We start from the raw sequence: 13,617 nt of genomic DNA on the forward strand, positions 1-13,617 counted from the left end.
TGGAAACAAGAGCTGTCCAGTAAGGTGGCCCTGACTGACCGTGTGTGCTATTGGACCCGGGTGCGTGGGCACACTCTCCACTCTCCAGGCATCGGGGGCATCGCTGACCCTCACTGACCAGCATCAAAAGGTGAGTCTTTCTCGCCCCGATGGAGACCTTCAGAAACAGTTTGGGACCCCCAGCCCCCAGTACACGCAGGTACTCTGAAGCAGGTATCACGTCAACGAAAGTGAAGCGGTTTGTTTCCCACGTCTTTACATCTTCGGTGCACCTGGAGTGAAGTCTCAGATGAGCCAAGTGACACGGAGGTACGAGTGACTGATAACGTGCTACCCAGTTCTCGAGGAGTGCTATTACCCAGCAGTAAAAATAGCTCTAAACGTGAGATTTTAGGCAAACGAGGGAAACCAAAAGGGGCGGGGAGATGTCGTGGGCACCCCTCCAAAAACGTTGTCAGGTAGAGAACTGCCTACTGTACGTCTGGTTAGCTCAGAGCCCTCCACCGAGGTACTAGGGCCACACCAGGACTCACACACGTGCCCTCGCACACCTCCCCGGAGCGCCTGGGACCGTTTTCTTCCCCAAATCCCAGCTGCCGCGGCCACAGTTCCAATCCCAACCCTACTCGGTCCGGTAAAATCAGCTCTGACCTCCCTCGCCCCACCTTCCAAACCCAAACGGGCAAGGCTGTCGCTCGCCACCTGCACCCCAAACACACACACACACACACACACACACGCACACATGCACACTTCTCCAGGCTACACAGACAGACCGCTTTCACCCGATCACACTGGGGGCGCAGCGGGGCGGGGAGGGGAAGAATTGGCCAGAGCCCCGCGCCCGTCCTGACAGTCGTGCACCCGCCCTGCCCCTGCATCCTCGCCATCAGCCTGGCGGTCTGCCCGGTGCTGCGGGTTCCCCGCCCGGCACGGGCTCCCAGACGCAGCTGCCTCGGGGGCGGGGCGTTTCGAGGCCCTGCCCCCCTTGACGTCAGTCTCGCAGGGTGCGGGCAGGGAGGCAGCCGGAGCTCTCAGTAGCAGTCCCGCCGCCGAGCCGTGGCTAGAGGCGCGCGGCCCGGCTCCGGCCCCGGAGGATGCGGCGCGCCCAGGATGCTGCCGCGCCTGCTAGTGCCGCTCACGGCGCTCCTCAGCCTGCGCCTCGGCCCCCGCGCTCACGGTAAGGCTCCCGGGCCCGGCCCTACCCTGCCCTGCCCTGCCCTCTCCGCGCCCACCGGCTGGGCTGTGTGGGTGGCCGGAACCGACTCCCGCTCGTCGTCACCCCCCATTAAAGTTCTGTGTCCCCTGGAGAACCCCTTGTGTCTGGGCCTCTGGGGAGAGGGGCGCTCATTATCTGCCTCCTCCCCGAATCCCCCTTATTCTGGCAAGCCTGGATCTCAGGCTCTCTGGTTGTGGAAGTGGAAGAGGCTGAGATTGATTGGGGGAGGGAGCAGGGTGGATAGAGAAGTTAAATGACCCCCCCACACATACACACACTCTCATGGTCCGTGGGCGAGTCATAAAGTTACCTCTGGATTTTTGTTCTAGTTCAGATGATCGATCTGCTTGTCACCCTGGGGAATGACTTTGACCCCCTCTCTGACTCTACCTTCCCTTGGCCCTCCAATTAACCTGTTTTTGCCCGGTGCCATCTCATCCCCATCCCAGCTCTTTTCCCCCACTAACACCCATCACCCCCATCTGATCATCTCTGCTCCTTCTTTAGCCCCTAATGCACTTCCACCGCCATCTGCTTCCCTCCTCCTACCTCTCAGCCCAGTCTCCTAACACAGCCAGCTATCCTGGAAAGTTTCTGTAACTGAGAGGAGTAAACCCTGGAGAGAGAGAATGAAAGGGCCAGGAGGTGGAGGGACCGGGAGCAGGGGCAGGAGAGCAGGCACTGAAACCGCTTCTGCATGACGCCAGAATACGAAGTAAAACCCGCAGCCAGCCGTTCACATGACCGGGAGCTGACTAGGGATGTGCAGCCCAAACACCACAAAGACCCACTACATTTTTCACTTTCCATCTGATGTTTTGAAATCGAGACACAGACTTGAGGATCAAAGACAGTATAAGAAAGAAAGCCAGGGGCAGAGGCAGATATGCTTTCTATGTGAGAATGACAGTCAAAAAAAGATGCATTATTAGAGAGGTGATGAGAAGTCAAAGAACGGGAGAAGCCTGGGAGAGTCACCGTCAGAAGGAAGAACATTAAGGGATCAAGGAGGAGAGAAGAGGAACTGACTGTGGGTATGGGCCCTGACCTACTTCATTGCACTTGATCGCAAGATTCTTAAAGTAGGTGCATTTATTGCATTCTTACACTTGAGAACAAGTTCAGCAAGGTTAAGTAATTTGCCCAAGTCACACTGGCACGTGTTGGTTTGAGACTCCTGAAGTTGGCGTTTCCTGTGGTGAATGGTGTGTGTTGGGAGGGAGGGGGAGCCAGGATTGAAAATAGGTGGTGGTATTTAGTATCTCACCTTGGAGCCAAGCGTGCTAGCTCTTTGTGGAAATGTCCTAGCCCAGCCCAGAATCAGAGCTGCTTCATTCTGGCTGTCCTTACCCAGCCAGAGGCTGGGCATCTGACTATATGTAAAGCCCTTCTAGAAGCTGGGGAATGGAGCAAGCTCTCAGCTTGGGTTAGATCAGGAGACCTGTGAAGAGGAACAGGCAGATGCCAACAAACAGAGTATCTGTGTACCCAAAGACCTCCGGAGAGAGGCCTTGCCTGGGGCCAGGGTGGGGAGCAGGTGTGGGGATGGGGGCAAGCCGTGGGTGGGGGCTAGAGCAGGGCCAGGGAGGGGCAGAAGCAGGGACTGGGCTCGTCTGAGAGCTCATGTGGACGTCCCTTAGCCCTCAGCGCCTGCCTTCCCACCTGGGATGCGTCAGACCCCGCTGGGCTCTTCTCAGCCACCACTTCTGCTTCTGATCACCGTCAGCACAATGATCTCAGGACACAGCACCAGCTCTGGAATCAGACACATCTGGATTCAAGGCTCCCTCTGCCCCATTGACCTTGGGCAATCACTTAACCTCTCTGAGACTTCATTTCTTCTTGGGTAAAATTGGGGTGATAAACCCTCCCTTGTAGGCGGTTGCGATAATTAAATGAGACGATATACGTCAAGTACTTAGCAGAGAGCTCAACTCATAGTAAAGTACTCAATAAATGGGAGTTGTTAGGATGCTTGCCACCATTACCATCATCATCTTCATCTCTGGGGAGTGGGCTCCGTGAGCTCTGGTACTGACACCCTTCTTCTTGGGGACAGAACTGCCCAGCCCTCCATCTGTGTGGTTTGAAGCAAAATTTTTCCACCACATCCTCCGCTGGATGCCCATCCCAAATCAGTCTGAGAGCACCTATTATGAAGTGGAGCTCATGAGGTAAGGAAAAGGGAGGATGGAGAAAGGAAGGGAGGGAGGGAAGGGGTGAATGCCTCCCCTTCCACTCCCCTGGCACCCGGAAGATACCTGCCTTGTTACTGAAGTGATGCCAGGAAGGCCCCTGGCGCATATCTATGGGTTGACAAGTGTTGATTGATTCTCACAGGTTCTGATCAGTGTGCTGGGAGCTCTGGAGTGAGCAAGCTGGGGTATTGTCTTTCCCCTCAGGACTTTTCTGTCTTATTAGAAAAAGAGAGAAAGCATCCATAATGTCGTTGGTGCATGAGGAACCCCTGCCGACTGCAAATGGAGTGGGAAGAAGGGAGAAATTAGGCTGTGCTACAGGGAAGAGCAAGTCTTCCTGGAGGAGTTGGGATTTGAGCTACTCGTATTCCAATCTAAGAGTCTTCTAGACCACAGAGAAATTGTTAGAGGGTCCCAGAACCAAGGGAGATCCCCGTGCAACTGGATACTCTGAACTGGAAGAAATACCTTGAGGGCTCTACCGTCATGGGAGCTCTCTCCCCTGGCCTCTTCCTTCCCTCTTAAAGGAGGTGGGCTTGAGCACGAGTTCCTCTACCAGTGCCCACCCTGATATCTCGCCAGGTATGGAGAAGAGCGCTGGAAGTCTGTCCCCAGCTGTAACCAGACCCTGGCGCTGTCCTGTGATCTCACCATGGTGACCCTGGACCTGTACCACAGCGATGGTTACCGAGCCAAAGTCCGGGCAGTGGATGGAAGCCAGCATTCCACCTGGACCCTCAGCAACACCCGCTTCACTGTGGATGAAGGTGCTTTTCCTTGCCTGGGCCTAGAACATGGCTTTTGGGGTATCTTCTAGCCAGAAGCTCTATTCTAGACTTTTCTCTCTGTTCCCACAGAGAACACATCAGCCTGGCTTTGTGGCAGGGGGACCTAGTTGCCCAAACAAGCCTGAGTTAGGACTTTGGAGAAAGTTTGGGTGAAAATAGTGAAATTGCAAGATTTAAAAGGGAACTGGAGTTCTTTATCCTACAGAAGACAAGTCTTGGGGTGACTTGGGGCAGCTGAGTCACAAGGGCCAGGCCTGTGTACTTGTAGGGTTCCAGGAGAGGAAGTGAATCCGTAAGCACTCAGTATAGGATGGCAAGCAGTAGGCAGAACTGGGATCAGGTCGTCCGCATTTTAGGGATGAACTCCCAGGAGTCAGGATGTGGGACTTCGAAGCAGGGAAGTGCTACTGAAGAAAAGCTGGGAGTCTCTTTTTGCCAGAATAAAAGAAAAGGATAGGCTCCACACCTGATGGTATTCTTCCATTCTCCAGATTGGGGTTGACCGTGCTCTGTGTGTGTGGCAAGCCTGCTCTGCAGAATTCCGTCAGAACTGGTGGTCTAGATCATTGGCTCAAAGTGGCTGCCCGTGGCCAGGTCTCAGCCGGCTGCAGAAACATTACCTGGGGAGTGTGTCTGAAATAGATGTTTCTAGGACCTAGCTTCAAACATTCAGATTCACTGTGTCTTAAGTGGGCCTGGGGCATCTGTAATTTTAATGAGCTCCCCAGGAAGTCATTATGTTCTGCCAGGTTGGGAAACCTGTGGCCCCAGTTTTAGGATGGGTAAAGCTTGACCCTGAAGGCCAGGCATGGGCTGGGGGTCCAGGCCCTCCCCAACAGGCAGGCCTCATGATTTTGCCTCCTCTTCCAGTGACTCTGACAGTTGGTGGCGTGAAGCTAGAGATGCACAAGGGCATCATCCTGGGAACGATCCAGCCTCCCAGGCCCGAGGTGGCCCTTCCAGGCGACACATACGAAAGCATCTTCCCTAACTTCCGAGAGTATGAGGTTGAGATTCGCAAGGGACAGCGTACGGTATGGGATTCCCCAAGGCCACTTCAGTAACAAGCGGGGCCTGGCTCCCTGGGCTCTCCTGTCCCCTAGGCTGGCAGTGCCTTTTGCGTGCCCCTGGGGGACTTTGCTGCAGAGTAGAGGGAGGGCGTGGGGGCCGGGGAGGGGGTTGGGCTGACTTCAGTCCTCAAACTTGTACTCCTGCCTACCAGGTGTCAGGCACCACCGGAGAACTATTGTTTCCAATCCAATCACCGGTGGATGTTTTATTCCATTTTATCGATGGGGAAGTGAGGCTCCGAGGCGATGTAATTGCCCCAGGGCGCCCCCATCAGTGGGAGATCTAGAATCTGCAAAATCTGTCTTCTTTCTTTCTACCACGGTTGATGCCTGCCCCTTCTGGGAAGGCCTCCTGATCCGTAAAACACTTCCTTTTCTCTTTTTAATACATCATAAACCATGATAATCACAGAGATCCGGGGCTGCATTGATCACACAGCGTTTGTTATCTTAGAAAAAGAACACTGATGGGGGTTGCCCTCCATCATCTCTAGAGGCCCCTCCCGCTTCTCCTGCCGTGAAGCAGGAGCTTTTGTTTATTGCTGCTGTTGTTTTCGTTTCAGTTGATAAGCAAGAAGGTAAAACATGAAAACTTCAGCTTCCCAGCCCCTGGAAAGGTGGGAGAGTTCTGTGTCCGGGTCAAGCCGTCCTACACCTCCCGACTGAACCAGGGGGAGTGGTCGAAGGAGGAGTGCATCGTGGTCACCCCACAGTGTGAGTCAGTCAGGGCTGTTGTCCGGGCCGGGGAGGGAGGCAGGAAGGGCCTTGCACAATCCGAAAAGCATCCATCAAGCGCTGCCGGTGCCAGGCCCTGGCTGGGCACCCCCACACACACAGCTCTCCATCCTCACGCAGCCCTGTGAGAGCGCTCCTATTGTCCCATTTTAGAGATGAGGGAATGGAGGCTCGGTGCTTACAAGCCACTTCCTAGGGCACAGTGGCAGAGCCAGGTCTCCTGATTCTGCAGGTGCCTCCACTCCAGCACAACTGCGCTTTCCAGGATGTCGCCCTCCCCCGCCTGCCACTGTCAGTCAGCTGTGTGTCAGTTCCTGTTTATTACATTCCTCTGCTGTGGCCCCTTGGAGCTGGGGGCACAAAGGGCCATCTCCTTACCCTCCCTCCCTCTCAGAGGAAGCAGAACTGAGCTGACTGCTTACCACGGCTGCCAGACTCAACAAATAATGGCTCCCAGCCGGGTGCTAGGAAGGGGAGGGAAGAGAGAGGATATAGGATGTGAAGGCCACGGTCCTGCCCACAAGGATCTTACAGTCTGGCTGGGGAGACAGGGTGTGTCCAGAGGAAGCTGTAACTAGTAACTCAGGACAAGTGCCTGGTAAATCCTACTGACAGTTGTGCCCAGGCTGGGAGTGCCCGGTCCAGGGTGGGCAGAGTCCAGCACAGACCAGGGTGACACCAACATTTCTCCAGTACATTTCAGCTAATGAAGGACCCTCCCGAGCTCATTGTCATTGAAGCCTCACCCTCATTTAAGCAGAGGAGGGCACCACCTGTGCGTCAGCAGCCTTAAGAACTTTTTCAGCATCCACTCACAGATATAAGAAATAGTTTTGTGTACAGCTCTGGGTTCAAATCTCAGATTTACCACTTATGAGATATATGACCCTGGGTAAGTTACTTAACTTCTCTGGCCCTCGGGATCCTGATCTATAAAAATAGGGATGCTAATGGTGTTTACTTCCTACGGTTGTTATAAGGATCAGATAACATAAGTAAAGGATTTGGTAAATGATAAGAGCTGTGTACTTCACAGCCATCTTATGTGGGAGGCACTATTATTTTTCCCATTTTATAGATGAGGAGACTGAGGCTCAGAGAGGCTGAGTAATTTGTCCACAGCTTCTCAGCTAGTAAGTGGCGGAGCTGGGATTTGAACCCAGGTCTGGCTGCTGAAGCATCTGTACTTGCCTGCTGTGCCAAGATTCCCGAGAACCCAGATACATCTAGAGTTGTGGCCTAGAGGTAGGCTGGGAGTCACCTGGGCCGCTCACGGAGTGGATCCTGAGAGTGGCCACAGGATCTCTGGGGACCATCCCTCCACGTCCCGTGTGCCAGGCCACAAACGCCTCTCTCTGGGCCTGCAGATTTCACTGCGACCAACTTCAGCATCTTCTTCGCCTTCTTCCTGCTGCTCTGTGGACTCCTGGCCTACTGCCTGGCCCTGCAGCTGTATGTGCGGCGCCGGGGGAAGCTGCCCGCCGTCCTGGTGAGTCTCACAGCGAGGCCACGGCCCCATCCTCCAGCCGCACCAGCACTCTGGAAGGCAGGGAGCTCCCTCCAGACAGTCCATTCCCTCAGCCTGACGGGATCCGGAGGCACCTTCCTCAGGCGCCCTGGGAATGGAGGGAGGACTTGAACTCAGAGCCCGGTGCTGAGGAAGTGACCTCCTAGTGGCCCAGATAAAACACAGTAGTCCGAAACCCCCACATGTCATTTTGTTACTATTTACAGTCACATGTCACTTAACAACAGGAACACACTGAGACATGCGTGATTTCGTCGTCGTGTGAGCGTCATACAGTGTTTGCACACAGGCCTCGATGGCATGGTCTGCTACACCCCTAGGCCGTGTGGTGCTAATCTCCTGGGACTGCTGGCGTGCATGTGACCCGTCATTGACCGCAACATCCTTACGCAGCACATGACTGTACTAACAAATGGCCATGGACCTGCCCCTGTGTACTCGTGCTTCTGAGGCAGATACAATGATTATTTTACAACTTTCTAGGAAAAATAAGAGAAAGACATAGACCCTCTGAAATTCTTTTGAGTAAGAACTCCAGGAAGAGGGGAGTCAGGGAGATGAGAGCAGTGGCATTGCCTGGCCTGATTAGGCCTCTGTCCAAGCAAGAGAGCACCGTGTTCCTAGCTGCAGGGCCCTGAGTAGAGAGGTGGGACAAGGACACTGGGCACAGTGCCCCCCACAGCCTTCGCGGATCCTAAAGCTCTTCCCTGTGTCTAAGTCCTTCTCTGTGCTTGGTGCTCTGGGGAGGTTCAGTTCCACAGACACGTCTGCGTCGGCCTGTTGAGCAAGCACTTGGAGCACATTCTGCATGCGGGGCCCAGAGCCGGTCCCGTGGGGAGGGTTAGAGATGAGTGTGCGTGGCGCCCGCCCTCAGGGACGGATAGCTAGAAAGCAGAGCGGGGAGCCAGCTGTTCCTGGCACCCTGGATGGGAGATTCTTAGTCAGGCATCAGGAGAAGCATCTAGGGAGAGAGTGAGCGAGGTGGCAGCTGAGCTGCAGCTATTGATCACCTACGACGTGCAAAATGTGGTGCGGGAAGAAGCTGATAAATGTGGCCCCCAGTCCCAAGGGGCTTGATCACAGCCTGGTGGGCGGCCCGTGTATAAGCTATTAACTTTAATATGTAAACCAGTGAAATAGACACAGATGCAAAAATGCCAAAGGAGATGGCAAGCAACCTCTGATTGGTTGTTCCTTCTGTACGTTTAGAGGACAGAACTGAGTTGTCCTCGAGAGTTTTTTCCTCCTCAAGATAAATACAGCCCGATTCCTTTCATCTGATGATCGTGGCCATCACTAAGTGTATGAATAATGTATAGTGCACAGAGCACTTCACGTTTATTGGGTTGTTCTCATTCGTTAGCTGGTTTGATCTGATCTTTCATCAATTTATCAAAGTAAATATTATTGGACAAGTGGAGATTTCAGATCAGGACAGTTGAGTACAAATTCCAGGTTTGTTCTTTGCTGCTGTGTGACTTTGGGCAAGTCATTTAACCTTTCTGATGCTCAGTCTTCTGCTCCAGGAGACAGAGATAATAATACTTCCTTAGAGAATTATTCGGGAGTAAAATTCCGTTTATCAATATTTATTGAGTGCTGTCTGTGTACCAGGCGCTTTCTATTGTTTAAGCACCTTATGTGTGTTAATCACAACACGAGGAGGCGGGGACTGTTATTATTTCCATTTTACAGGTGAGGAACTAAAAGCCAGAAAGGATAAATAACTGGCCAAGGTGAACAGCTGATAAGAGGCAGAGCAGGCATTTGAACTCTTGAAGTCTGGCTCCAGCATACACATCCTTAATCACCCAGCTATGTAATATTAATAGGCATTCAACCAATAAGAGTCACATTAGAGTCATCACATACAAAGGGAATGAGGGCAGATGTGCTACAGTAAGGCAGTAAGTCAGTCAACAAACTTTATGAGTGCTTCCAGTGTGTTAGCTCGGTTAAGCTCTGGGAACAGAGTGGTGAACAAGTCTAGATAGCAACTTCCATCAAGGAGCTTGTATTATGTTGGGGGGTGGGGAATGATTGTATGTGTATGTGTGTGTTGGTGAGGAGAGGGGGAGGGAAGTGAAAACAAATTAAAAAGTAATGCCAGGAACTAAGTGCTAGGAAGAAGTAAACTAGGTTCATGTGGAGTATCTGGAGTACTGCTTTAGCCAGGGTGATCGGGAAGGTCTCTGAGGAGGTGACATCTTTACTGAGACCTGGATGATAAGAAGAACACGGCTCTACAAAGCGCTGAGAGAAGAGTATTCCAACCAGAAGGAGTAGCAAGTGCAAAGGCCCTGAGGCAGCACTGCACTGATGTGCTCTGGAAAAGAAGGAACACCAGTAGGGCTGGGGCAAAGGAGCAAGTGTTAAATGACTTCCCTGGGACCGTTGGCAGTTAATGGGGAGCAGGTCCTCCTCAGCTGCTGGTTCTGTGCTTGTTCCACTCCCCTACACTACAGCCACCCTGTGTTTGTATGAGTCAGAACTCAGGGAGTGGAGGAATTAATCTGTCATCTCACATCTAGCATTTTAAAAAATGAAACAGATAGGAAGGGATAGAATAGAATAAAATAGGTCAGATTAGATTAGATCATGGTACAGAGTAGTAACGATAAGTATTATTTTGTGAAGCTGATTTCAGTTATTTATATATGAGTTATATATTTACGGGCTGTTATATACGAGTTATGATGTGACACATTTCTTATTCTGGCTCATAGCCAGAAAAGTAGGAAACGCTTTTCAGATGGATCTGGATGGGTCCAGCCTGCTCTCAGGTGTGAAAAGGATCACCGAGGGAGCCGCCTGAGAACATGCACTGTCGCCTGTGGGCGCCCATCCTGCCTGTAACTCCACCTGGGCTCCGAGAATACAGGCTTCTGGGAAACCTTAGCCAAACTGAGAATTAGGAGAAAAACTCGATTCTGAAATAAACAAAAAGAGCAAGTGACAGAGTAACCCAGCTCTGTGGTCCCCTCTGTTGGAGCAGCACCTCCTGGACCCGTGGCCTCACCTGGCAGCCCTGGGGTGGTTCCTGCAGGTGGCCCTCCGTCTGCCTCACTCTGCTCTCTCCTCTCCAGGTCTTCGAGAAGCCCGGTCCCTTCAGCCTGATCAGCCAGCTTCCCTGCCCAGAGACCCGTGATGTCATCCATCCCCTGGACGAGGAGGCCTTCCCCAAGGTGTCCCCTGAGCTGAGGAACTCGGAGCTGCACGGCAGCACGGACAGTGGCTTTGGCAGTGCCAAGCCATCCCTGCAGACTGAAGAGCCCCACTTCCTCCTCCCTGCCCCCCACCCCCAGGCGGGGGAGACTCTGGGAAAGGGAGCGCCCCCGGAGCTGGAGAACAGTGGCAGTAGCGGCAGCAGCAACAGCACGGACAGCGGGATCTGCTTGCAGGAGCCCAGCCTGAGTCCTGGCACGGGGCTCAACTGGGAGCCGCAGGAGAACAACAGCCAGGGCCAGGATGACAGTGGCATTGGCCTAGTCCAAAACTCCGAGGGACGTCCTGGGGAGGCACGGGATGGCTCAGCCTTGGGCCATGTCGGTTCCCCGGGGCCTGAGGTGTCTGGGGAAGAAGACCCAGCTGCGGTGGCATTCCAGGGCTACCTGAGGCAGACCAGATGCACAGAGGAGGAGGCAGGCTGCCTGGAGGAAGGGTCCTCCTCAACAGATGGCCTTGGCCCCGAATTCAGGACGTGCCTGGATGCCGAGGCAGGCTGGCCTCCACCAGCGCTGGCCAAGGGCTATTTGAAACAGGAGCCCCCAGGAGTGACTCTCGCTGCCTCAGGGGCCCCAGCTGGACAGTGGAACCCACCAAATGAGGAATGGTCACTCCTGGGCTTCGCCAGCTATGGTGACCCCGAAATGTCTGACTGGAGCTTTGCCCATGATCTCGCCCCTCTGGAACCTGTGGCAGCCCCGGGCGGTCTCCTGGGCACATTGGACTCGGACCTTGTCACCCTGCCACTCATCTCTAGCCTGCACTCGATTGAGTGACTTGGGCTAAGGACTGCTGTTGATTTCAGCCATCCGGGGACCAGGAGGAGGGGCCCCAGGGGTCAGCAGTGAAACATAGGCCAGTGTGGGCACCGTTCCGCAAGCCCAGTGGGGCCAGCCCTAGCAGGCCTGGCAGAGCTGGCGAAGGTGCCTGGAGCAGGAGAGGCTCTCTTGCTAAACCGGTGCAGGCCGTGTGGGTGGCACTGACCTGTTTTGCAGACAGGGTCCTGCAGACTCCGGCAGAGCTGAGAAGGCAGGGCAGAGACCGCCTCCCTCCTTGCGACTCTTCCTGTTTCATAAAGGATTATTTGCTCAGGGGAATCGCGGTGTTTTCTGGAGTTGTGGTGAGGCCGCCAGGCTGAAGTCAGCTCAGACCCAGGCCTCCCCCTTAGGCCAGCCGTGTGTCAAGCCCTCCAGCAGGATGGAGGGCTGGGAGGATGGGGACCTCAGGGACTTGCTGCAGGAGGCATTTCTAGCGGGAGAGGAGGGAGCAGAGACCAAGTTTGACCTCTGGGAGGGTCAGAGCTGACCATCAGCCTGGGGTGGTTGCAGGGAGGAGCTCCCTCCCAGGCGGGGAGCTTGTCATGGGAGATCTTAAGGTGTGTCTGTCCTGGTCACGGAGTTAGTCAGTCAGCCATCATTATGGAGCCACAGGGGGACAAAGAAAGCTGAGACCCAGAAGGGGACTCTGGGCTCAGAACTGGTCCCTCTGGGGATGTCTCGTGTCCATCTGCAGACAGCTCCCTCTTTCCAGCAAATAGAGCAGCATTCCACTGGGGCACTTTCCGTGGCCAAGCCACTCACTATCCCCACCCTGCTGCCCCCACCATCTTGCTGACAGTACCAGAGAAACCATGGTTGTCTGTATTGGTCAGAACTCTTCAGACAGCCTCTGGGCTTGGGCACCAGCTCAGCTGCCCCAGAAGGTTGCGGTTGGGACCTGCGCTTGTGTTTGCTGCTAATGTTCAGCTACAGACCCGTAGGACAGGGCACTGGGCTGGGATCCCTGCTCTCAGTGTTCAGCTGTGCGACCCTGGTCCAGCCACTTCTCAAAGGGCCTCAGTTACTCCACCTGTGAAATAAGGGGCCCTCCATGCTGGATATTAACCAAGCTGTCCTGTGGGGTGTCATTGCCAACCCTCTCTGACTCTGAGCTGGGAGAAAGTGAACTCCGGAACCCATGTCTGAGCAAAGCCAGCTGCTTTCTCAGGCTGCAGACTCCCAGATCTCAGCATGGCATCATGCTAAGAGAGCGTCCAGACACAGCCCAGAACGGGGGGCAGGGGCAGGTCCTGCTCCCCGTGGTCACTTTGGAATCTGTCTTCAAAGCCAGTTTACAATCCACGGGCGAGGAAGCTGGGGGGAGTGACAGGCCTGGGGCAGGCTCCCCAGAGTCGTCACATGACCCTGCATTTTTCTGTGGCATTCTGAGAATAGACATTCCTGCCCAGAAAATCCCGCCCGAACCCCTTGCACTCTGCCCAGGAGTTCTTGGGTGCCAGTCCAATGACAACTCCCCCTGGAGACTGAGGCCGGCGGGAGGACTCCTCTGGGTTCCCTGGGAAGCTTTACTTATTTATTTTGTTCATTTATTTATTGGAGAGGCAGCATAGCACAGTGAAAGAATTCTGGGTATTTCAAGAGCCTGGGAGTTCTAGTTCTGACTCCACTGTTTCTTACATTGGGTGACCTTGGGACAGTCACTTTTCCTTATCTGTTTTCTCATCTGTACACTGAGGAGCCTCAGTTTCCTCATCTGTAAAACCTGACTTGTTCCATTCATAGGGACGTTAGGTTCCATTGAGGACATGGATGTGAATGTACCTTGAACACAAAGCTCTGTAAATGAATGATGTATAGTTTTTATCCAATAAATTGTTAGGACCACAGGAATCTTGTGAAACCAGTCAGATTTCTGGTGACACAGTGGCTGGTGGAGGACTCAAGCCGTTGATCATTAAGGATGATAATGAATAAATGTGTGGTGTCACTTTAAGGTAACAGGACCAAGGACTCAGACCCACATCAGGCAGACTCAGGTATAGGGTCTGTGACCTTGGGCAAATTACTTACCCTCT

At 53.8% G+C, this 13,617-nt stretch overlaps 1 protein-coding gene across 2 annotated transcripts; it reads left to right on the forward strand.

Annotated features, from left to right (window-relative positions):
* Positions 1-949: 949 nt before the first annotated feature.
* On the forward strand, positions 950-13,432 carry IL10RA (interleukin 10 receptor subunit alpha). Of its 2 annotated transcripts, none has more exons than XM_008513498.2 (7): positions 950-1,180; positions 3,279-3,393; positions 4,000-4,184; positions 5,076-5,239; positions 5,839-5,989; positions 7,378-7,499; positions 10,625-13,432. In XM_008513498.2, exons 1-7 carry the CDS (start codon positions 1,114-1,116, stop codon positions 11,537-11,539), a joined length of 1,719 nt encoding a protein of 572 aa, XP_008511720.1. In that variant the 5' UTR covers positions 950-1,113; the 3' UTR covers positions 11,540-13,432. The 2 variants fall into 2 exon arrangements, with proteins under 2 accessions (XP_008511720.1, XP_070479325.1); XM_070623224.1 differs by lacking the exon at positions 950-1,180 and adding an exon at positions 2,860-3,065.
* Positions 13,433-13,617: the final 185 nt, after the last annotated feature.

This window comes from Equus przewalskii, chromosome 6, assembly GCF_037783145.1.
Source record: "Equus przewalskii isolate Varuska chromosome 6, EquPr2, whole genome shotgun sequence".
NCBI classification, from domain to species: Eukaryota; Metazoa; Chordata; class Mammalia; order Perissodactyla; family Equidae; genus Equus; species Equus przewalskii.

Bases quoted from the DNA above. Each gene is read 5' to 3' on its own strand.
- IL10RA (XM_008513498.2), top strand. From the start codon at position 1,114: ATGCTGCCGCGCCTGCTAGTGCCGCTCACGGCGCTCCTCAGCCTGCGC. The intron at 5,240-5,838 runs GTATGGGATTCC...TTTTCGTTTCAG, and splicing joins TTCGCAAGGGACAGCGTACG to TTGATAAGCAAGAAGGTAAA. The intron at 7,500-10,624 runs GTGAGTCTCACA...TCTCCTCTCCAG, and splicing joins GGAAGCTGCCCGCCGTCCTG to GTCTTCGAGAAGCCCGGTCC.